Here is a 25548-nt window from a genome sequence, read left to right as displayed (position 1 = left end):
CCCCCCCCCCCCCCCCCCCCCCCCCCCCCCCCCCAGAGACAGAATCCCAAGCAGGCTCTGTGCTGTCAGTGCAGAGCCTGATATGGGACTCGAACCCACAAGCTGTGAGATCATGACCTGAGCCGAAATCAAGAGTCGGATGCTTCGCTGACTGAGCCACCAAGGTGCCCTGGCATTTTTAGGGCTTTTTTTAAAAGGTGCCTTTGCAGGGGACCTGGGTGGCTCGGTCAGTTGAGCATCCAACTTCGGCTCAGATCACGGTCTCAGTTCGTGAGACATCAGGCCCGCTGCTGTCAGCCCACAGCCGGCTTTGGATCCTGTGTCCCCCTCTCTCTCTGCCCCTCCCCCATTTGTTTTCTCTCTCAAAAATAAACATTGAAAATTAGCATCTATTTTTTTAATATGAAATGTATTGTGAAATTGGTTTCCATACAATACCCATTGTTCATCCCAACAGGTGCCCTCCTCAATGCCCATCACCCACCCTCCCCTCCCTCCCACCCCCCATCAACCCTCAGTTTGTTCTCAGTTTTTAAGAGTCTCTTATGCTTTGGCTCTCTCCCTCTCTAATCTCTTTTTTTTTTTTTTTCTTCCCCTCCCCCATAGACTTCTGTTAAGTTTCTCAGGATCCTGAGAAAATTAGCCTCTATTCTTTAAAGAGACAGCTTCTCACTTATACTGAAGGACTCTCAGAAGGTGTAAGTCTAACATGATTCATTTGAATTCTCAAAGTCAAATTTGAATTTTGACCTGAATACACAGTTATAAATCCCAGTTTTAGACTAGGAATGCATGAGAACTGCATTTTCCTCTAGTGCTGGTTTTCACTTTTTGAAAATGCTTAAAGATAACGCCTTACAAGATTTTTTTGGGGGGGGGGGGCCAGGGTCCTCTGAATCCTCTTTTTGACTTGACCTGGACCTTGGTCTCTGTCCAGTCTTCAGCCTGCCTACCCCAGTTTTTTGTGTGTGTTATTTTATTTTTGATAAAAGAATACTTCACATTGAACAATTCTGCAGCACAAGTATCTGAAAGCTAGCAAGACAATCCTTACTATATATGGGTCACTCGAACTGTCAAACCCTTAAACTGACTAAAACCCCAAGACTGTGTTAAGATTTTTTTCTAAAAAAAAAAAAAAAAAAAAAAAAGATGAATGGTCTTTTGGGACAATGAAGAATATTTAGAATACAAAACCTAGCAATTTGGCTAATTTTAGCGAGCACCATATACACACAAGCATAAACGGAAAACGGGGCTACAAAAATTGCCTCCAGATGTAACTACTCTTATTTCATAAGAAGACCACCAAGAGATAGTCCCTTTAATTTAAATGTCAATGTGGCACGATCTCCTGATCAAGAACCAGCAGGGAGAACAAGGAGGGAAATTTTCCAAATTGCTAAGTGGGCTCCAAGCCTCATGGGAACCAATGCAAGAGAACACATTAATTCTTAAGGTCCAGGCTGCTGAGCATTACAGGGTCCAGTAGTCTGTCATGGGCTACGTGACAGTTTCTACTGGCAACTTAGCACTATCAAAGGGGGAAAAAAATTAAGATTTTGTTCACCTAGGTTCACACCTGCAACAGGATTAGGACTTTTGCATGACTGTTTCATAAGGCTGTGCCGGTGCTACAGAGGTTATGCTTGTCAGAGTTTTTCTAATCAGCTTTCATGGCATTTGCCTATCACCACTGTGCTTCAAAAATTTACACTACACAAGTATATCTAGTCATGTACTCAATTAACTGAAATAGACCAAAGATTTAAAACTAGCTCATAGAAGGCTAGCCATTGAAAACAGTAATACAAACAGAGAAGTTCTAATCTTCTGCATATTTATGATCTAAGTCCCAAAGGGTATAAGGTTACAAAGGAAAATAAACATGATATTCACCAATAATCTGACAGTGTAAATGCCAGCCCTCATTTAAACATTTCTTCCCACTTAACACGTGCCCGCTACGCTAATGTCATTGGTTTTCATCTTGGATGCCATCAAGATCACTGCAAAAATACAGGATTTGGGGCACCTGGGCAGTTCAGTCGGTTAAGCACCCAACTCTTGATTCTGGCTCAGGTCATGATCTCACTGTTCATTGAGCTCAAGCCCCACATCGGGCTCTGTGCTGACAACATGGGGCCTGCTTGGGATTCTCTGTCTCCCTCTCTCTGCCTCTCTCTCTCTCTCTCTCTCTCAAAAACAAAGAATAGATATTTTTTTTAAAAATACAGGATTTTACAAGGCTGACAAAACGTAATGTCAAAGAGCTGCTCAGTGGTGAGCAATGATGGTGGTGACCAAGCCTCTCTGAAAGAGGCCTGCTAGTCAACAACCAAGGAAAATATAACAAACCCAATAATACATTTCATTTCAAAAGGGAACAATCTGAATACTAAATTTTAAAAACAAACAATAAACAACTACTACTGAGAAACTAAAGACTTCAAATATTTTAGTTATTATCCACTGGAAAGTCAAAGTGTTATTATAAAACGTTGTCAGCAATTTTATGCAAATAAGGGAAAATTCAGCAGGATGTAGTCTTCATTCATGCTAAGAATTAGCACAGTTACAATTATAACCTGCAATGTTCTTGATTATATTTAAAATGTGGCCACAATTTATATTTCCTTTTTCTAGATAAAGTTCTGATGACTTCCCTACCATTTCCTTGCTCTTTTCATACTCTTATTTAATGTGGATTAATTTTAATTGGCCTTTTCCTGCTCTCTATTACTAGAGAAGATAGATCTCAGAATAATAGCATCAATAAAGAAAGTTAACAGGACTCCAAACTTAACGGATAGTGAATCTATCTATGCTGGAAGTGGAACTAAAAATGCCTTTATTTCATAAAGACAACCAAAAAATAAGCCACCAAAACAGAGAATACAAAGCACAGTAAGAATTGGATTTTATTTAATCTGAGAGCCAACTTCCCCTATCCCCAGTGCTTTGTGCATTAAGAAATTCAGTGTCATGAGGCCATCAAAGTTCTCCAGTAATTTTTAAACCAAGGACATAGAGATGAAAAGGGGCGCCTAGGTGGCATAGTCGTTTGAGCACCTGACTTTGGCTCAGGTCATGATCTCACAGCTCATGGGTTCTAGCTCTACATCGGGCTCTGTGAGGGCAGCTCAGAGCCTGTACCCTGCTTCAGATTCTGTGTCTCCCTCTCTCTCTCTCTCTCTCTCTCTCTCTCTCTCTGCCCTCCCCCTCTTGCATTCTGTCTCTCTCTCAAAAATAAACCTTAAAAAATTTTTTTTAAATAGAGATGAAAACGAAATAGATAATACTAGGAAAACTGGATTTCTGCATGCAAAAGAATTAACCTAGACCCCTATCTCGCACCGTATATAAAAATTAACTCAAATTTTAAATCAAGGGGTAATTCCTCATAACTTTGGACTTGGCAATAGATTTTTAGATATGCCACCAAGAGCGTGAGCAACACGAGAAAAAACTGATAACTGACCTTCATCAAAATTAGAACCTTTGTAAAAAGGATATGATACAGCAAGTGAAAAGATAGTCTACGCAATGGGGAAAAAATATTTGCAAAGTTGAAAATGTGCTAAGGGTTTAATATCCGAAATATATAAAGAACTCCAAAACTCAAAAAAAGGCAATCTAATAAAAAAAAAATTGGTAAAGGACTTGAATAGACATTTTGCCAAATAAGATACAGAGATGGTCAACGAGCATATGAAAAGATGCTCAACATCATTAGTCATCAGGGAAATACAAGTCAAAACCACAATGAGGTACCACTTCATACCTACTAGAATGGCTGCGATCAAAAATAATAGAATGAAACAAGTAGTCATGAGGATATGGACAATTTGGAACCCTCGTACGTTGCTGGAAGGACCGTAAAATGGTGAGGACCCCGCGGGAAACATTTTGGTGCTTCCTCGCAAAGCTAAATGCAGAATTATTCCATATGCGGGAAATTCAGCTCTTAGGAATATATCCAAAAGAACTGAGATCAGGGACTCAAAACAGATACTTGTACAACAATGTACGTTACAGCGCTATTCACAAGAGCCCCCAGCTCTTGGGAGCATGCTTGGGAGCTTGGGAGCATCCAAGTGTCCATTGACAGATAAATGCAGAAACTACATGTAGCATATACACACAATAGAACATTATTCAGCCATGAAAGGGAATGAAGTTCTGGTACATGCCACAATGTGGATGAACCTTGAAACCATTCAGTGGTCTAAGTTAGTTACAAAGTGACAAATATTGGTGCCTGGGTGGCTCAGTTGGCTAAGCACAAAGTGGCAAATATTGTGTAACTCCATTTAAGTGAAATATTTAAAATAGTAATAATCTAGAGACAGAAAGTAGGATGGTGGTTGGGAGGAGCTGGGGGAAGGAGGAACAAGTGAAGTTACTGCTTAACAGACACAAACTTTCTGTTTGGGGTGATGAAACGGTTTTAGAAATGGTGGTGTTTGCACAGCACTCTCAATACACTTAAAGTCACTAAATTGTATAATTAAAATAGTTAAAATAGAAGCTTTTATATCAATTTCACCTGAAAGGAAAACTTAGCTAAAAAATAAACCACAAATGCATGATTAAACGTTGCACTCCTTACACCTAAAACAGGAATCACACTATTGCCATGAAGATTATAAAATGAGTCTCAAAATAAAAGACAAATATTCCACAGCGAATGAAAATTGCTGGCAAAATTCCTATATGGAATGACTGCTGGACATACAAAGTGTCCGCACAATTCCACGAGATACAGAACATTCAGCAACTTGTTTACCCAGCATTTGTGTAAAGACTATAATATAATCACAACAAGATGATACGTTAACTCTAACGACCACAGCAGAGCAAACAGAGAATTTGTATGGTGTCCCCCCTGCACATGGTCTAGTCTGACTTACCTGCTTCTTTGTGTGCAAACTTTTAACTGTCTCTAATTAACAGTATTTGTTGCAGCTGGCTTTGTAATAAATAAAGCCGCTCATTTGAAAAACTTAAAACAGATTCTTGGACTTTTGGTAACACGAGAGCATGCAATTTGGAAGAGTAACTGCTATCGTGTAGCATGCTAGTGGGCATTGACCTCAGGAGAAAACTATTAATAGGACAGAAGCGGAGACACTCCCTGTTCCTGTAAGAGCCAGTGTGAGAAAATACCGCTTAGTGACTTTTCCGTTTATCACTGAAAAGCCCATACTACCTGAAAAAGACTTTTTCACTTCATTCATAAATACTTCATGAGCAGTAACAAGGATGAGAATTAAGGGTATGGATTCAGTTTAAGGAGCACATGCTGTGTGTACTATCACACACAAAAAGGACCCAAATGCTAATTCGTACACTGTGTTTCGTTCACATGGAACATGAGCAGTCAACCACACGCCTAATGATCTTGATTTGCTGTGGAAGAGAACTGTAAAAATATAAATATGGTCAATTCAAAACTGCAGAATATACTTCATTTTGGAAACGAAAGTTAAAGACCATGATGGCTTTTCCATGATGGAATATACACACTGGCAAAGAGAAAAAATAACCACATTCATCTTTTAAATGAAAGATGAAAACAAAAACATTTTTAGGACACTGGCAAGGCCAACAAAGTCCATTTTGGTTATTTCAAAGGGCTTCTGGTGGTGGTATATTGCAATGATATATTCAAAATCTTTCGTAACTTGACTCTATCCCTTTAAGGATCAAACATCATGATTTAGATGTTGGAAATAAGGTTAATCAGATTTCCTAACAAGACTAACCTATGGTATAAACAATTTGAATGTTGGCCGAAAATTTTTAAAAGAACTAAACAGAACTTCTTATAACAAAATATGTATATGTATTACCAAGTTAAACCTTAATGAAGGCATGTAAGAAATCAGACATAGTTCCACAAATTTATGAAAATGGACAAAAAGACAATTTACACACACACACACACACACACGAATACTATACTACTCAGCCCTAAAAAAATAAAAAAATAAAAAGCTAGCCATTTGCAACTTGTATGAACCTTAAGGATATTAGGCTAAGTGAAAGAAGGCAGACAGAAAAAGACAACTATCTTATGATTTCACTTATTTGGAATCTAAGAACCAAACAAACAAAAGTCATAGATACGGAGAATACACTGGTGGTTGCCAGAAAGGGGGGGGGGGGGGGCGCAGGGGGTGAAATGACTTAAGGGGATCAAGAGGTACAAACTGCCAATTATAAAAGGAAGTCATGTACAGCATGGTGACATTAGTCAATAATAATGTATTGAAAATGTGAAAGTTGCTTTAAGAAAGTAATCTTAAAAGTTCTCATTACAAAAAAAAATTCTGTGACTCTGAATGGAGAGAGATGTTAACGAGACTCAACAAACATCCTTTAATATAATGAAAAAATGAAGGCAAATAAAACATGTTATGATACATTAAAAGAGAGAGTTTGAAGGCCATAAACCTTTATTTAATATAGGAGACTCTAAGTTGTTTTTTTTTTTAACTTTTTTTTTTTTTTTTTTTTTGAGACAGAGAGAGACAGAGCATGAACGGGGGAGGGGCAGAGAGAGAGGGAGACACAGAATCGGAAGCAGGCTCCAGGCTCCGAGCCATCAGCCCAGAGCCCGACGCGGGGCTCGAACTCGCAGACCGCGAGATCTTGACCTGAGCTGAAGTCGGCCGCTCAACCGACTGAGCCACCCAGACGCCCCGTTTGTTTTTTTTTAAACAGGTGAAAAATCATCTTGGGTGAGAAGGCTGAGTTGTGAGATGGAGATTAGAACAAACAAATGGTAATATGGGAGGAACTCTAAATGAATATTGATAATATAAAGCAAAATAATGAGGTCTTCAAGGTTGGGGGGCGGGGTTTAGAGAGAATTAAAATACATGACATAATAGCACTGAACTTGGGAGGGAAGTATTCAAGGCAAAAGTGTTCTAAGATCCCCGGATTTTTCAGGATGATAATAAAGGTCCAGATTAAGACAGGATTTTATAATGAAGGATGCATGCTGTAATTTCTAAGGTAGTCACTAAAAGAACAGAAAGATAATGTATTAATTTCAAAACTGTGAAAAGGGAAAACCAAAATGAAAAAGGAAAACCCTAATCAATCCAAAAGAAAACACAAGAGAAAAAGAAACTTAGAAAAATTAGGATTAAAAAAGCACAATATAGGTTAAGATTTTAAACTTTAAAAATCAGACATCATAACTAACTGAAGATTCTCCAGTTAGAAGCAAAGCCTGTCCAACTTATTACCTCAGAAAGCTCCAACTCTAATTCACAAAAGCTGTAAGACTGCGGGAATAGAGGGGCGCCTGGGTGGCGCAGTCGGTTAAGCATCCGACTTCAGCCAGGTCACGATCTCGTGGTCCGGGAGTTCGAGCCCCGCGTCAGGCTCTGGGCTGATGGCTCAGAGCCTGGAGCCTGTTTCCGATTCTGTGTCTCCCTCTCTCTCTGCCCCTCCCCCCTTCATGCTCTGTCTCTCTCTGTCCCAAAAATAAATAAACGTTGAAAAAAAATTTTTTTTTTAAAAAAATAAAAAAAAGACTGCAGGAACAGAGAGAGGGTCACAGTAAAAGGATAGAAAAAGATATATCATGGAAACGTTAACAGAAAAAAATATTTACTTTCAGATAAAATGTATTAAAAAGGCTTAATTTACCTGCAAAATAACAAATTTGTATTTAATAAATTTAAATATTATACAAAATTAAATATATGCAACAAAAACTGAACAGAACTACAAAAACATAGTCATAAAGGGAAACTTTTTAAAATACTTCTGTTGATAACTGAGAAAAACAACAAATCAGTAAAAATACAGATGATTTGAGTAACTTAATTAAAAACCTTATCTGTAGGCTTATATAGAAGACTAAACTCAATGACTGCAGAATATACCTTCTTTTTAGACACAGAACACTTACAGAAATTGACCATAAAGTCAAGCTAGCCATAAAGTCTAAACAACTTCAAAGGACTGAAATAATGGAAATTAAGTTTTCTGACCACAAAGCCATTAAGGAAGAAATCAGGAACAAAAGATAAATTTAAAAAATTCTTATTTGTATACTTAAGAAAATTCTAAATAACCAATTACAAAACAATTCTAAGGTAATAAAACCAGTACCTAGGGAGAAACAGCCTTAAATGTTAATATTTGGCAAAGAAGAAGGTTAAAATTTATGAACAAATGTTCATAACTAGAAAAAGAATAAGTCAGTGAAATAAAAACTAATATACAATGAAGAAAATTCATAAGGCCAAAAGTTATATATCTAAAAAGACTAATAAAATTGACAAAACTCTGGCAATATGAAGGAAAGAGAAGAAAAGACCATAATTACCAATACCAGGACCAAAAAGAAAAAAAAAAAAACACTAATATAGAAACCGCACACATAAAATAAAATTACGAGCAACTTTTTCAGATATTTGAAAATTTAGGTGAAATGGACCAAGTCTTAGAAAAATATAAACTAACTCAAGGATAAAGAGAAAACCTAAACATTCTTGTAATCTTTAAAATAATTACCAATATTCTTATCAAAAAGAAAATGTCCAAGCCCAGATAACCTAACAGGTAAATTCCACTAAAGTAAAAACTAATTTCAGTCTTTCACAAACTTGTCCACAGAAGAGTAAAGACTTCTCCCACCTCACTACATGAGGCTAACATGATATTGTTAGAGAGAATGACAAAACAAAATTACAGGCTAAAGTCATTCATAAAAACAAAGTTATAAATAAAATATGAGCAAACTAAATCCAGCAGATTATATGAACAAATTGGGTTTATCTCTAAAATACAAGTTGGTTTAATAGTCAAATATCAATGAAATTTGCTGTGTTGAGATTCACAGGACACAGATGATCATCACAATACATACATAACAAGCACTTGACAAAATTCAATGGCTAGTCATTAAAAAAATCATTTTGCAAACTAAGAATAAATGGAAGCTTCCTTAATCCAGTAAAGGGCATATATGAAAAAATCTAGAGCAAATATGACAAAGAAGAAATGCTGAAGTAATTTCTTTTGAGAGCCAGAACTAAAAGCAAAGATGTTCACCATCACCGCTGTGATTCAACATTGTAACAAAGGTTCCTGATAGTAGCACAGCAAGCAAAGGGAAGCACAGTCTTTATTATGCCATGGTGGGCCAACTGGATACCCACATGGGAAAAATTAATATGGAGCCTTCACACCTTACAAACAAAAATCTGCAATATCAAAATCAAAACGGAAACTGAAAAGGGAATAACTTTTTTGTTTTTAATTTTTTTTTCAACGTTTTTTATTTATTTTTCGGACAGAGAGAGACAGAGCATGAATGGGGGAGGGGCAGAGAGAGAGGGAGACACAGAATCGGAAACAGGCTCCAGGCTCTGAGCCATCAGCCCAGAGCCCGACGCAGGGCTCGAACTCACGGACCGCGAGATCGTGACCTGGCTGAAGTCGGACGCTTAACCGACTGCGCCACCCAGGCGCCCCGGGAATAACTTTTTGATGGTAAGTTAAGGAAATACTTCATGAACACAATTCAGCAATCATTAACCTAAAGGAAAATGGTGCTCGACTGATTGGAAATTAATGACTTCTGCACATAGAACAGGGGAGGAAAGCGCAAAAATGAGAAGACTAGTCATAGAACAAGAGAAGGTGCTTGTAACACATATAACTAATCCAATTCATATGACATAATTCCACTTATAAAGTTCAACAAGCAAAATTAAACTATATGGCCTAGGGAGCTTACATAAATCATAAACTATGTTTTATATAGAGTGTAAAATTGCAACCTTTTGTTTTTTGGGTTTTTTTTTTTTTTAATGTCCATCTCTAAGGAGGTTGAGGCAATTGTGAAAAGAAGAAATACCCAGGCTGCTTTCAGGATGCTTGATTTCTTGAACCAGATGGTGATCACGTGGATGTTGGCATTGTAACCAGTTTTAGAACTACCTTATAAAAGTTTTATGTGTTTTTCTGTATATATATTTCATATTATATGATTTTTGGAAAAAACCATACTTAATGAATTTATAAAACTAAAACTAACATAGGTACTATGCACAAAAGGAATGATTTCATAAGATTAAAAAAAAGAATGGCACTATCAGAGGAATAAAAACAAGGTCAACTCTCTAGTTCATAAAAGTTGTTTCCCATGAGGTACAGGTTAATGACATGTACCTGGAACCGATTAATTTAAGTAAATGGATGGTGGTGGCCAGGTTTCTCACTGTTGGGGGTGGGAATTTACGAATAAGAAAGGGAAGAAGGCAAAAATGATCCATTTGCTAATTACAGTTGGCAACATCTGTAAGAATTCACGTTTAGCTTAATATAGTTATAGCTGATTGCACACAAAAATGTTTATAATGATGTGTGTATCTACATGGGTTAGTGCACATATATGTATTTCTTTGCTCTGACACATGAGAAGACCTGAAAGAAACAACACTCTGATAGCCATATGCAAACCATCACCCAGATCCTGGGTTCTAATCCCATTCCCCAGTAAAAGGCGGTAGGGTCTCCCTAGCGAAATAGTTGATTCCAGGACTGGAGCACTGTAAAATGAGCCTGGGACATCTTGTAGTGCCAAAAGGAAAGAAACAAGCAGCCCACATTGACAGGAGAACATCAAAGGGGCCAAAGCTGGAACGACTGGAACAACAAAATAAATTTTGTATTGGATTATAGCCCAAAATATCAATAAATATCCATGAGTCCATACTGATACGAATAAATGAATAAATAAATAGGAGAAAAGAGACAAAATATTCCAAATATTTTATACAGAAACTTTAGCCTAAAGGAGGGAGAACATAACACACAGTGTAGACTGCACAGTACGGTACAGTGTGGAAAGAATGGAAAAAGAGGATAATGTTACAGTGGAGAAATCTGACAAATACTACTTTAGCCAGTTGACCAACATCAATAGTCATAAATCAAGTTGAGAGTATGTACCCTTGATATGATAGCAATGGCACTTAAATCAGACAAATTCTAACAGAGGGGAATTCTATAGCATACCTGACTAGAGCTCCTAAGAACTGTCAGGGTCACCAAAGACAAAAAAAAAAAAAAAAAAGTCAGAAACCCTCACAGCCAAGAGGAGCCGAATGAGACCATGACAATCAAATGTAATGGGAGATCCTGGAGCAAAAAAAAAAAACAAAAAACAAACAAAAAAGGACATGAGGGGAAAACAAAGAAAATCTGAATAAAGCACAGATTTTAGTTAACAATAGGGTTTCAATATTGATTCACTAATTGAAGTGAATGTGCCAAACTAAGGTAAGATGTTAATCAGGGAAACAAGGTATAAGGTATACTGGAACTCTCAGTATTATCTTCATAATCTCTCTGCAAATCTAAAAAATAAAGTCCATTGAAATTAAAAAAAAAACAAAAACAAGAAAGAAAATCCAGAACATATATTGGTGAACAATGGAGGGGATATTACAAATTTATGTCAAAAGAATGGACTACTGAATAAGTTTTTTGGGGACTACTGGTTGTTCATGTGGGAAATAAAATTAGACAATTATTATTTCACTCCACATATAAATTACAGTTGGACTAAAATTCCAAATGTATACAAACTGTGTTAATTATTGGAAAAAAAATCTCAGAGAATATCTTCATAACCTTGCAGTAGGTAGGAAAGCACAAGGAAAAAAAAAAAAAGCATTAACCATACAGAAAAGATTGATTTGCCCACATAAAAGTTTTCAACTTCAATAAAAGAAATACTATTTAAGAAAAAAAGGACAAAAGGGAAAGGATGTGAATTGACAAATCAGAGGAATAAATGGCCATTAAACAAATGGAAATCTGCTCAATATCAGGAGTAATGCACATTCAACACTTAAGATACCATGTTTTATCCATCAAATGGGCAAAAATTATCAAGGCTTATGATATCGAAGCTTGACAAGAATATGGGGGAAAGAATCCCCAATGTACTGTCCATGGGATCATTAAGTGCCTTAACCACTCTGGAGGACAATTTGATAACATCCATTAAATATTCCCATCTTTTTTCCCAAAATATTATAAAAGAAGCAAAACCAGGGTTTTCATCAACAGAAGTATGGTTCATTACACTGTGATACTACAGAAAAGTATGCCTTAGTTTAAAAGAATGAGGTAGATACATAAATGGTTGTATAGATAGATAGGTCATATATATATATATATATATATACACACACACACACGTATATATATACACACACGTATACACACACACGTATACACACACGTATACACACACACGTATACACACACGTATGTATACACACACGTATATATACACACACGTATATATACATATACGTGTGTGTATATATATGTACATCGTATACATATATACACACATGTGTATATATACATACGTGTATATATACACGTATGTATATATACACGTATGTATACATATACAAACACACACACACACACCCCGTGGAATTCCAGCTCTGAGATCTTACTTGATATAGGAAAAAAGGTTCTAGAACAATCCACAGAGTAGAACAGAATCTGATTAAAAAGGAACAAAGACATAAAACAACACACTTATGTACATCCGTGTGTAAGTGTTTAATGTATACAACATTCTTGAAGGATACTCATCAAATGAGAAGGAAAATGAGACTGGGGCAGAGAATGGGTGGGTAATTAAGAATTCCTTTGTTTTTTTATCTATGCATCTTTGACAACAACAATGTTTTTATATATTACCTGTGTAATTGCATTTTTTTCCCTTGGTGAAATCAGTAGAAAAGGGGAGAGGGAGAAGTGGTATAAGCTTTACACTGAAAGTATAGTCCCACACGAGGACTATGTGCATCAGGGGCTGCTGGGAGCCACTCCCCTGCCACCCGGGCTTCTGCTTCTGCCCTTCGGTTACGCTCTCTAGCTCTGTACCCAGGAGAGGACGTTGCTAAGCAACCCTGCTTAGGGTAAAAATGACCCCTGACTGGCAAACTGCATCTGGTCTGCAAGGGACTAGAAGGGAACCATAAGCATCTGATGCGTGCACCATACTTTGGAACTTCCCTGAATGCAGTGACTCTTGGAGCAGGTCTTCTCTGCTGGACTCAAGCCTTGTTGGGCATACAGGTCAAAAAATACCACAAAGCCAGGTATGAATGACACAGGCACTTTATTTTTTTTATTTTTTATTTTTTTTTTCAACGTTTATTTATTTTTGGGACAGAGAGAGACAGAGCATGAACGGGGGAGGGGCAGAGAGAGAGGGAGACACAGAATCGGAAACAGGCTCCAGGCTCTGAGCCATCAGCCCAGAGCCCGACGCGGGGCTCGAACTCACGGACCGCGAGATCGTGACCTGGCTGAAGTCGGACGCTTAACCGACTGCGCCACCCAGGCACCCCGACACAGGCACTTTAGATCCGCATCAAGGGAGCCAGCTACGTGTGGAAAAGTCCTTTTTAAATTCTGAATAGCCTCTGCTATTTTCATGACTGACCCTTCAACTGCCCCATAAACTATAAATACTCCATTTTAATCATTCCTTAAGAAAGATGTAAGCAACAATATTTTGCATTCAATTAAACTAAGGCATTTTTGGCGAACAGCAAAGCATGAAACTTATTCATTACATAACTGTAGTAAATTTACGGCTCAAATAAATTTTATCTATAATTTCCCAAACCACTATGGAAAGTTAAATCATTCATTTTATATAGTAGAACACAATGTGGGACTTTATAAAAACTAAAACGAAGGAAAAAAAAATTTTTCCAAAGGAGCTGGCTTCCAAGTTAATGTCTTGAGAAAAAAAGATTTTCAGGTATTTAAACATCAAAATTACTTCCTCAGAAAAACTAACCCTCAGTGTAAATTACAGTGGAAAAAAATCATTACTGATGGATAAAGAAGAGACAAAACTTGCCAAAACGTAAGGATGGATATGCTTGAAATAACAAGAATATTTCCAAATTTGTGATTCAGCTTTGTGAAAATCATGGTACCAGTAACTGCCCACACTGAGACCACTATCTCAGCTGCTTACGGAACGGTAGTGATGGAACCAAATTCAGTACGGTCAGTGCAACATACGAGACGTTCTTTTTAGTCACATACTATGCCATTCTTTTGAGAGGACTTAAAAGTACAAGGCATAGCTCCCCCACCCCACTCACATTCTGTTTTAACAGCTCTGGGGGGCACCTGCGTGGCTCAGTCCATTAAGCGTCCGACTCTTAATTTCGGCTCAGGTCATGATCCCCAAGTCTTGGGATTGGCCATGCAGCCTGCTTAAAATACTCTCTCCCTCTCCCCCCAAAAAAAAGTTCTGGGAAGGGTTCATGAATCTACATTTTTAACAAGTGCTGATTCTCAGACCTATAAATACAGAGAACAAACTGATGGTTTCCAGAGGGGAAGTGGGTAGAGGGTGGACAAAATGGACGAAGGGTAGTGGAGACACAGGCTTCTAGTTAAGGAATGAGTAAGTCACGGGAATAAAAGACACCGCATAGGAATATAGTCAATGATACTATATGGTGTCACTGTATGGTGACAGATGGCAGCTATACTTGTAGTCAGTGGACACAGCTTAACATATAGAGAAGCTGAGTCACTGTATTGTAAAGCTGGAACTAATGTAACATCGTATGTCAAGCATACTCTGAAAACTTTTTTTAATTAAAACCAAAGAGTGCTGATTCCGGGGAACCTCAGAACAGGACCTCAAAGGGGCACTGACCTCCTTCACCCGCCTCCTGAAACAGGCCAGAAGGAAGAGGACTTTACACATACATGTGTTTTTTTTCTTTCTTGGAACTCTTTATTCTAAGTATCACTAAATCTTACAATGGATAGGAAGGTGAAATATGCTTGTTTTAATTGAATCCCTTAATGACATATCAACTTCAGGATAGTTGGTTGCCACCCCCCACCCCCTCCAGTGACAGGAAGAAAGAAAACGCAAGAATGGGGTAGGGACAATATTGTATTTCTTAAAGGAAAACAGTGCCAGGTCTGAAGGTTATTAAACCTGAGTGAAGAGTACCAGGAGTATCATGGGATTTGCCATACTTTATTGCATGCTTAAAATATTTGCTTGTTTTTTTTTTTAATTTTTTTAACGTTTTTTATTTATTTTGGGGACAGAGAGAGACAGAGCATGAACGGGGGAGGGGCAGAGAGAGAGGGAGACACAGAATCGGAAACAGGCCCCAGGCTCCAAGCCATCAGCCCAGAGCCTGACGCGGGGCTCGAACTCATGGACTGCGAGATCGTGACCTGGCTGAAGTCAGATGCTTAACCGACTGCGCCACCCAGGCGCCCCATCGCTTGTTGTTTTTTAAAGAAATTTAAATGCATGGCATTATCACAAAGGGGAAGACCATATAAGAGCATCAGCACAAACCATAGCTACCAGGAGAAAGCAGTGTTCAGTCAAGGTCCTCTGACGACGTTTACCTTGGAAGGAGGCATCCTAGTTGCTTTTGTGCCCCTCTTGCTGGTTACGGAAAAACAGGCATGATCTGTTCGCACTTACTGAAAGCAATGCTGTTTTTCACTGCGAACAAGAAAATGCAAGGACGGAAGGAAAACGGCCCTCTTGGTTCACATACCTGTGTCACTACCAGATCCTGTTGACAACGCCGGCATGATGCAAGCCGCAGGCTGGGACAACGCACACCAAACGCTCTCCACTTAGAAAGCCACAGGGGAGTCCAGGTCCGTGGCCAACAGCCACGCTGTCGGCAAGATTTATCGTGCAGGCCGTTTCTAAAAAGAGAAGAAACGCCTTAAAAATAATAATAATAGGGGAGACTACCAAACTGCGACATTCTGCAACTAACTCAAAATTCTTATTCCAACACACTTACCAGAAAGATCAGATCTTCCAAAGTTTACACGTCTCTGCTACGTGTAAATATTAAATGCAGGAGTTTTTTATCTTGATGGGAGGTTTCTAATTAAAACTTTTAAAGTTCCTCATACATGTATCAAGGCTTCCTTAAAGATTTTCACAGTTGGAGTGCTGAATGCACAGACTGAGAACTTAAAGATTTTTACGCCAATGCTATCCTAAAATCCTTTGCCTCTATTATTGTGATCCCACGCTATCTTCCTAATGCAGAACAGAGACTCTATAGACTGTCAACAACTTATAAGTAATTGTAATTTTTTCAACAGCTCGTCCTAATAAGACAACTGCAGAGTTCTCTGCCTGAAAGCTGCGAAATCACCCTGAAAAACTACTAGAATTGACGATGTTAGAGATTCACAGAAGTGTTCGTAATCTCAACGAAACCTACCAATCCGAGCTCATGTATGAAAGTAAATTCTTTTAGTAAAAATTAAGCTTTGATGCACCTTTGAAAAATATCCATTTTTTTTTCAAAAGCTGTTTTCACCAAGGTTTATCCTGAAATAATTAGCAAGGCGCTATTGAATAGTAGCTAAAGAGCAAGGACTCCAGAGTTTGACTTGACCTTTCATTCGTCTGAGTCTGTGATCTTGGACAAGTTATTGAACCTTATTGTGCCCTAATTTCCTTACATACAAACGGAGAGAACAGCACTTCAGGACTGTTTGATAATTATACACACTAAGGCTCGCAACACAGCATCTGGCACATAACAAGCAAACAAGAAACGCTGGCCGTTATAACTGGAGTTGTTTAGCTCAAGCAGTAAGATTATAAAATGCAAACATAAAAGAAAGTAGCAAGATTAAAATTTACGTTGGCCTGACACCCGGGAGAAGGCCATGTGGTTTAAATTTAGACCGCGGCTGCCTAATCACGGAAAAATACACTACATTTACACTTTTTAGAAATCAGAAGACCCACACAATGCATTTAGGTCCATTTTTTAGTGCATTTTCCCCAGTTCTCTATAAAGCAAAGTCAGTAATTTAAAAGCATATTTTAACATATATTAACAAGAAAAACAGATATTGTAAACACTCGAAAAACTGGCTCACTTCAATTCATAAAGCCTTTAAGTTGCTGATTCATATTACAGAGTAAGGAAAAATGAACTTGCCAAACTTCACTTGAAAAAGTCCAACCTGTAAAATTCTATTAAGACCTTCTAAATTAGCTATTTAATTATCAAAGTGAACTTTAGTATGAAAAAACTCACCAGACTCTCTTGAACCAGACTATCTGTTGGAACGGCCTGCATTTTGTTTCATATTAGGAAGGCTGGCAAAGTTAAAATATGCAGACGTATCCATACAGAGAAGACTATTAATTAAAAATGTAAGAGCAGTTATTTTCAATACCAAATGAAAATATAAATCACTAAGCTAAAAATAAGAGAAAAAGACTTAAGTGTCACTGACGCCCACCCATGAGGCTGTTTTCCCCAATAATTTTAAAACGTAACTCTGCCTTTGCTTTCATAAATGATTCTAAACAATCAGGATTAAAATTCAGCTACATACAAGTGTTGGTTAATTAGAACTCAAAAAAAAAAAAAAAAAACCCAGACCATAATTTCAAGAAAGCATTCAATAAGACTTCTCTGTTTTGCTGACAAAAAAGGAGGAAACGGCTGAAATTTGGAAAGTGTAGGCACACACCTTTCTCCCATTAAGGCAATATGGACACGTATGTGGGTAGACAGCTATCACATGTGGGTGTAGATAACTTAAGCTCTTTATGCCATAAGTCATAATTTCAGTGGTACAGATTGTTTAACTATAGAAATATATATACGATACAGTTTATACCCTGCAAACTACCACTTTCCTCACACCTTAGAGAACTTACAATGCTTCACTTTTATAAATCGCCAACACTGTATAATAAGTGATCTTCTGCTTATATCAAACATTCTAGCGATACTAAGACAACCTCACATTCCCACAACAACACCCTTCTGAGTTGATGCTGCTGGACATATAAAGCCACTTATGAAAGGCCTTAGCATTTCGCATTTTTTATTTCATAATGAACACTTGCGGTTAAATTTTTCCAAAGCCGTATCACCTAAGAAATATACGCTACAAAGTGATTATCTTCTCAGAACACATGTAAGTATATTAATAAAAAATGGCTTGATAAAATCCCAACCAGTAAAATGCTTACTATTTTGTGGAATGAAGCAGAGTTGCTGGGTTTAACTTTCAAACTGAGCTCAATTTTTCTAGTAATCATGTTATTTTCTTTGGCTAAATTTATTGAAAATACTTTGGAATTTGTCAGAACCCAGTCATAATTATTACTGACTGTTGTATGGAATCGATTTACTACAACACAAAAATACCAGCTGTTACAGTATGTCCTGAGAGGGATTACCGAATATTCTTAAATTGAAGTTCAATCCATCTTTCCATAAAAGAGAGAGAGACCCAAACGCCAGGAACCTAACAGCGGTATCAAGTGCACCTGAAGCATTTACAATACCCAATAGAACTATTACAACCCTCCTTTAAAAAGGCTTATTTTTGAAATTTCATTATTCCAGTTGTACCTTGCTTCTATATATCACACAGTATCAGGTTCTCCTGGCATCGATCATGTGGAAACAGTGAAATACGTGAAGGTCTATGAGCTTACAATGTTCAATTTCTACTGGCCCCGGGTAACCCTTAGGGCTCCCGTAGCACTCGTGACACCTAATGGTCGACCGTGGAAGTGCAAGTGTTTGTCGCTGAAAGTTTTTTTTGTTTTCGGTTTTTTGTTTTGTTTTGTTTTCAGTAAAGCAAGAATGGTCTTAATTGTACCTAGCGAAATAGTCACCTGCAAAAATTTTCATTAATATTCACATACACGCTATTAGAGAAATACACCCTCCTCCTGTGTGCCTCTTCCTCTCTATATTTCACTATACAACACGTCACTTCGGACACCAAGCGTGGTTTCCCACACAGCAGGCAATTCTGCAACACGAGCTGAGCGTCCTACAGTTTAATTCAATTCTGACACTATCTACCTGGAGACAGCATCAGATCCCACAGGTTAAGGGCACGGTCCCACAAGACTGCCGCCACTCGCACCCCTCCCCCCAACGTCAATCCCAATTCAGGCCGTCACCTGTGCTTCTGATGGATGAACTACAGACCGGAAGTTCCCGTGAACCCCTGCTCGGTTTTTATTCATTTGTGAGAGCCACCACTCAAAAACCTTTACTGACTAGATCACTGGTTTATTATGAAAGGGTACAACTCAGAACAGCCAGATGGAGGAGACGCAAAGGGCAAGGTGTGTGCGGAGGAGAACGGAGCCTCCATGCCCTCTCCCTCTCGGGGTGCACCGACTCCCGACGGGGTTTTTATGGAGACTTCATTTTATAGGCATGGTTGATTCAATCGGCCTGGCCCCTAGCCCTCCTCGCATCTCCAGAGGTGGGACTGCCGGGTTCCAACTCGCTAACCTACTCGAGGCTGGTCAGCTGGCAACCTGCCCCCATTCTCAGGAGCTTCCCTCGCACAAGTCACGGCATTACCATGATCTCAGGTGTGTCTGAAAGGGGCATGTCATCACTGACAAGATACGTTTATCACTCTGGGTTTAATTCCAAGGGTTTTTAGGAGCTGTGTGAAAACCAAATACACATTTCTTACTATAAATCACCATACTACACCTACCCACGAAGTTTTTAGGCAGATGAGCAAGAAATCAAGCAGTGGACCTAGTTTCCAAACACATTTCCTCTCAATGGGGCGGAGTATTCAAGAACATGAAAACTTCTAATTAACTGTCAACATAAATAATTAATCATAGTAATATGCTGCCATTGCTGGAGATTGCAACTGTACCCAGTCGTCCAGTAACTTCACCAGTTACAAATATTCCAAGTTGCACTTCCAAAATCTGAGAGAGCAATAAAATAGCACAGAGTAAACTTCTAAAAAAAAAAAAAAATTTACATTGATGATTTTTTTAGACGCTCCATCTGAAAGATTTACTAGTTATATTGGCCAGTACAAGCAGCCAACTGGTATCTGTTAACATTATTCAAAACCTCCTGAGTTAGAACTAAGAAAATAAAGGAGGCAACGTGTAGCTTAGTGGCATAGATCTGTTTATGTAAAATGGTATTTATGCCGTTTATATCAGCTGTTCTCCGTGTGCGGTCTGCAGACCCCCAGCGGTCTCCAGGACCCTCTCAGAGGCGTTCAGTAGGTCAAATTATTTTCATAGCAATTCTGAGATGCCATGTGCCTTTTGTGCTCCGTGCCCGTCTTCACTGACAGCGAAAAGGAACGGTGGGCAATTCCACCGGCACCGAACTGAAACTGTCCATCCTTGTGCTCTTCAGTGCCAAGCATGCTCGTGAAAAAGGAAGAAAACAAAGACAAAGGGGGGGGGGGGTTCATTCTAGAATGCTCTTAATAAAGTAAAAAGTTCTTCATTCAATCACTAAATAATTGCCTCTTCGGTATCCATCTTTTTAACGTTCTGTGTGACGAAACGAGAAGTATGCAGAAAGCGAAGCTGCCTTAAAATGAAGTCATGTCTGTCTCAAAGAAAAACACCTGTGCAATGCTTTTTAGTAAAATATACTAGCCGTGTTTTTCATGAGAAACCATTTGTATTTGAAAAGACAACTGAAAGGCAAATTATTCAGCTAATCCCCTTCGTCAGGCTCGAGTATTTGCTAAATATTGTCTGGCCAATGAATGAAGGGAGTCTGGGACTCAAGAAAAATTGACAGTGTGTGTTGCTAATGATAAAACATAAGCTTTCAAGCAATAAAAGTACAATTTTTCTTAATTTGAGAGTATGCACATGTACGTGAACAGGGGAGGGGCAGAGGGAGAGAATCTAGTGTTTATTTTAATGTTTATTTAATTTTTTTAATGTTTATTTTGAGACAGAGACAAGAGTGCACTTGAGCAGGGGAGGGGCAGAGAGAGAGAGAGGGAGGGAGGGAGGGAGAGAGGGAGGATGAATCCCAAGCAGGCTCCACACTATCAGCACATAGCCTGTTGTGGGGCTCGATCTCACAAACTGTGAGATCATGACCGGGGCTGAAATCCAGAGTTGGACACTTAACCGACTGAGCCATCCATGTGTCCTGAGAGAATGAATCTTAAGCAGGCTCCATGCTCACTGCAGTCTGACATGGGGCTTGATCCCACAACCTCGGGATCATGACCTGAGGTGCAAATCAAGAGTCCGACACTCAACCTCCTGAACCACCCAGGTGCCCCCCAAAATAAAATTTTATAAAACTTGGTTCCACTATAGGCTGTCCTGTCCTCACTTTGCAAGGTACCAAGTTCACTGACAAATGCAAACATAACTACAACCCAGCCCCCATTTTGCATAGTTCCAGTAGCTCCCCAATACCCAAAGGCTCTTCTGAGATCAGTGGTGATATTGACAAATGTGATCTTTTTTCAGGTTTATTATTTTTGAGAGAGAGAGAGAGAGAGAGAGAGAGAGAGAGAGAGAGAGAGAGACAGCAAGCAAGAGCAAGCATGAACGGGGAGGGGCAGAGAGAGATGGAGACACAGAATCCGAAGCAGGCTCCAGGCTCTGAGCTGTAAGCCCAGAGACTGACATTGGGCTGGAACTCACGGACCACGAGATCATGACCTGAAGTCGGATACTTAACCGACTGAGCCACCCAAGCACCCCAACAAATGTGATTTTTTAAATCATGTCTACATGTGGATTGTGAACCAGTAGTTTTGAAAATATCAATACGTGGTATTAGAAAATCATGCATGAATAGAAGATTCATTCAAAGTGCAAGGCGGGGCAATGGATTTCAAAAGTTCCAATATGATAAGTTTATTCATATATTTTTCAGATTCCACGTTGAAACTCCTTTTTTTTTTTTCAACGTTTATTTATTTTTGGGACAGAGAGAGACAGAGCATGAACGGGGGAGGGGCAGAGAGAGAGGGAGACACAGAATCGGAAACAGGCTCCAGGCTCTGAGCCATCAGCCCAGAGCCCGACGCGGGGCTCGAACTCACGGACCGTGAGATCGTGACCTAGCTGAAGTCGGACGCTTTAACCGACTGCACCACCCAGGTGCCCTGAAACTCCTTTTAATAAACAACCAGGCAATGAGTTTTGGGGTTGTACCATAGAATCTCCACAATTCACTGAACAGGCTATTAAAATACTCTCCCTTTTCCATCTGCAGATCTGTGTGATTTTTTTTCATATCTTTCATCCAAAATACACAGCAACAAATTAAAAAACACACCAATATGGAAATAATAGTCTATTAATCCAGGTACCAGAGAAATTCCCAACTTACTAATGCTCTCCCTTTTGAGAAGCGAGTTATTTTTCATAAAAATGTTATTTATGTTAACACGTAACAAGTTTAATATTGCTATTTTTTTTTAAGATTTTAAGTAATCTCTACACCCAATGTGGGACTTGAACTCACAACCCTGAGACCAAGAGTCACATGCTCTACTGACTGAGCCAGCCAGGCACCCCTAATATTTATTTTTAAATGAACTGAAATAATTTTTTACTCAGATTTAATCTCCAATATGGTAAACAGCATATAATGCACATAAATAAAATTCTTTGAAGTCTTTAATAATTTTTAAGAGTATAAAAAGGTCCAGGGGTGCCTAGGTGGCTCAGTTGGTTGAGCGTCTGACTCTTCATTTTGGCTCAGGTTATGATCCCAGGATCGTGCAATCAAGCCCCACGTTGGGCTCTGTGCTGAGCGTGAAGCCTGCTTGGGATTCTCTCTCTCTCCCTCTCTCCACCATCTGCCCCCTCTCCAGCTCATGCTCTCTCTAAACATAAAAACAAATTTTCGGGGCCCCTGGGTGGCGCAGTCGGTTAAGCGTCTGACTTCAGCCAGGTCACGATCTCGCGGTCCGTGAGTTCGAGCCCTGCGTCGGGCTCTGGGCTGATGGCTCAGAGCCTGGAGCCTGCTTCCGATTCTGTGTCTCCCTCTCTCTCTCTGACCCTCCCCCGTTCATGCTCTGTCTCTCTCTGTCCCAAAAATAAATTTAAAAACGTTGAAAAAAAAAAAACAAATTTTCAAGAAGAGTGTAAAAAGTTCATGGACCCTAAAAGTTGAGAACTGCTAATCTATGCCAGTGATAAGCAAACATTTCCTGCCAAAGGCAGACAGTGAATATTTTAGCCTTTGTGGTCCCTATAGTGTTGGTCTCAACATAGACAACACATAAATGAGTTTGGTATGACTTTTTCCTGTGGTATTTTATTTCCAGAAACAGAGAGGGGCTGAGTTTGCTGACCATTATTCTATGCCATGACACCCTAATCTGCTAGTGACTTGAAGATCTAAAATTAGCATGGTTTCCAGTAACATTTTTTTTGGTAATTATTTAAATATTCAAAGGAAATGAGTTTTTTAAAACCACTTCCATCGTTTAATGCAGAAATGCATGCAAAATAACAGATACAGATTTGCAAACTAGACCATTCCTAATCATACACAAAATCATATCTGAATTTCATCTATTCCAAGAATATTATAATCTGTCCGTACACATAGAAAATTAAGACTCATTTAAAACTGGCAACCTGTTAGGGTGCTCTACATTAAGAAAATATGTTTTTTATGACCAAACACACACAAAAAATCCTAGCTCTCCAGGAAAAGGGAAAAATTATGAAAAATTAAAAACACCCTCCATTTTACAAACTCAAGAGGGTTCCATTGTTATATGACACAAGCTTCATATTATTTCCTTTCCATAAATACCGAAGCAACAGAAAAAGTAGAATCCCACTGAAAGAATCCTGTAAAACTTTAGACTGAAAAGAGGAGAAATGCTGCTTTAGAATCCCCAGGCCAAGACACCAGGTTGTAAGGCCACCAGGAAAGTCTACAAGGAACACTGGCCCTACTCGCCCAAAAGGAGCATTAAGCACATGGCAGAGCTGACCCTGGTCAGGGGTCTTGGAGAGAAGGCACACACTGTCACACTCAATTCCTGCCCCCCCCCCCACCGGAAGTACAGGTGTAATGCATGAACTGACACTCACAAGCAATGAGCTCCTTCCAGACTCTGCAAACCATCTACAGCAAATTAGTGCATCACGAGCCCAGTGTTTTCCCTCGGATCTTTCTCAAGTAAAACCGGCAGCATTTCTAGAGCTGTGCACATCCCCCACCTCTCACAATGGGACGCTTTTTTTTGGACGACGGCTTTTTTTTCATTATGTTTATGCCCTACCATCCACTGCTAAAGAGTCATGGATAGTCTTCAAGAGTATACCATGAACCATAAATGACCCACTTTTTTTTTTTTCTGTGTTTTAGCACTTTCCTCTAATTGTCAGGGCAGGGGAGAATGATAACTTCCTATTTTCCTTGACCAATTCTCAATTTCAGATCCATCCCAGCATTCCACCTGTTTTCTCTTAAGTCTTCTCTATGGGAAAAAAAAAACCAATCTTGTAGTTGTTTTCGATAATTAAGATACATCTGTATAATTTTCTATTTTTCTCGGGCTTAAATCACCTCACTAGATTCCCTTAAGGAAGGAAGCCATACCATCATGTGTCCTTAAAAACTGAAGCAGGGCACCTGGGTGGCTCAGTTGGTGAAGCATCCGACTTCAGCTCAGGTCGTGATCTCACAGTTGGTGATTTCAAGCCCCACATCGGGCTCTGTGCTGACAGCTTGGAGCCTGGAGCCTGCTTCGGTGTCTGTGTCTCCCTCTCTCCCTGCCCCTCCTCCACTCACACTTTGTCTCTCTCTCTCTCAAAAATAAACATTAAATAAAAGACTGCATAATGAACCTTATTCAGAAGTACTTCTATACGTGACTGGTTCCATTTCTCCACGAACTCCCTCTCTCTGCAAGGTCAGAATAACCCCATGAGTTTACTTATAGGGAGAAAGCACCACCTAATGAGAGCACAGAGTTTGAAATGAGACAGACCTGCTCTGCCATACTGACTCCTGGTCTTGGCCAGACTATTTAACGAAATGAGGTTAAATGCAATGACATCAGTAAAACACCTGAGAGCAGCCAATCAACAGACAACAGCTTTATTAACACTTTCGACTTCAACTTCATCTATTTCTCATTTCCTCTAATCTACCAAACTTTTAAAGGTCCTATAATAAAAAGAATACAGGCTTTGGTGAGAGACCGGTCTCTTGATTCTACCATGTACTATATGCACAGCTTACAAGGTATGAGATCTTGGGAAACCAGTAAAATACCAATTTAAGTTATATATATGTTTGTATATAAGCATATACAAAGTATAACTATATATTTGTATATATATAGTGACATTAAGTGCATACAACTTCCCAGACATTAGATTAAAAACTCAACGTGTACTATTTCATTTAATTCTTACAATAATCCTATAATGTAAGCACTATTATCACTTTACAGAGGAGGAAACTGAATTTTAAGCAACTTGCCCTAAGCCCACAGCTTGAAAGAATTCTAATGTCAGTATGTATGGATCTAATGTCCATACTGCCAATCACCCTACACAACGCTGCCCCTTAACTCTCTTATTTAACCGCTCCCATTCAGTTTTCTCAGCTGTCAAACAGAAAGACCATTTTTGACTCACTCAACTTTTGAGGGGGGGGGGCTATATGAAAC

General features: G+C 38.9%; 1 protein-coding gene across 8 annotated transcripts in view; it reads right to left on the bottom strand.

Moving 5' to 3' along the window:
• Positions 1-25548, bottom strand: part of MPP7 (MAGUK p55 scaffold protein 7) — a 303608-nt gene that overhangs the window by 199672 nt on the left and 78388 nt on the right. For all 8 annotated transcript variants that reach the window (XM_040451103.1, XM_040451107.1, XM_040451109.1 and 5 more), the window contains exon 2: positions 15630-15786. In XM_040451103.1, coding sequence (XP_040307037.1) covers positions 15630-15666 — 37 coding nt within the window. In that variant the 5' untranslated portion in view covers positions 15667-15786. The remainder of the gene's footprint in view (positions 1-15629; positions 15787-25548) is intronic.

The sequence above is a fragment of the Herpailurus yagouaroundi genome, unplaced genomic scaffold (assembly GCF_014898765.1).
Source record: "Herpailurus yagouaroundi ecotype Mexico unplaced genomic scaffold, PumYag 203, whole genome shotgun sequence".
In the NCBI taxonomy this organism is placed as follows: domain Eukaryota; kingdom Metazoa; phylum Chordata; class Mammalia; order Carnivora; family Felidae; genus Herpailurus; species Herpailurus yagouaroundi.
Note: the sequence above shows the minus strand (reverse complement) of the source record. Positions and strands in the feature narration are given on the sequence as shown.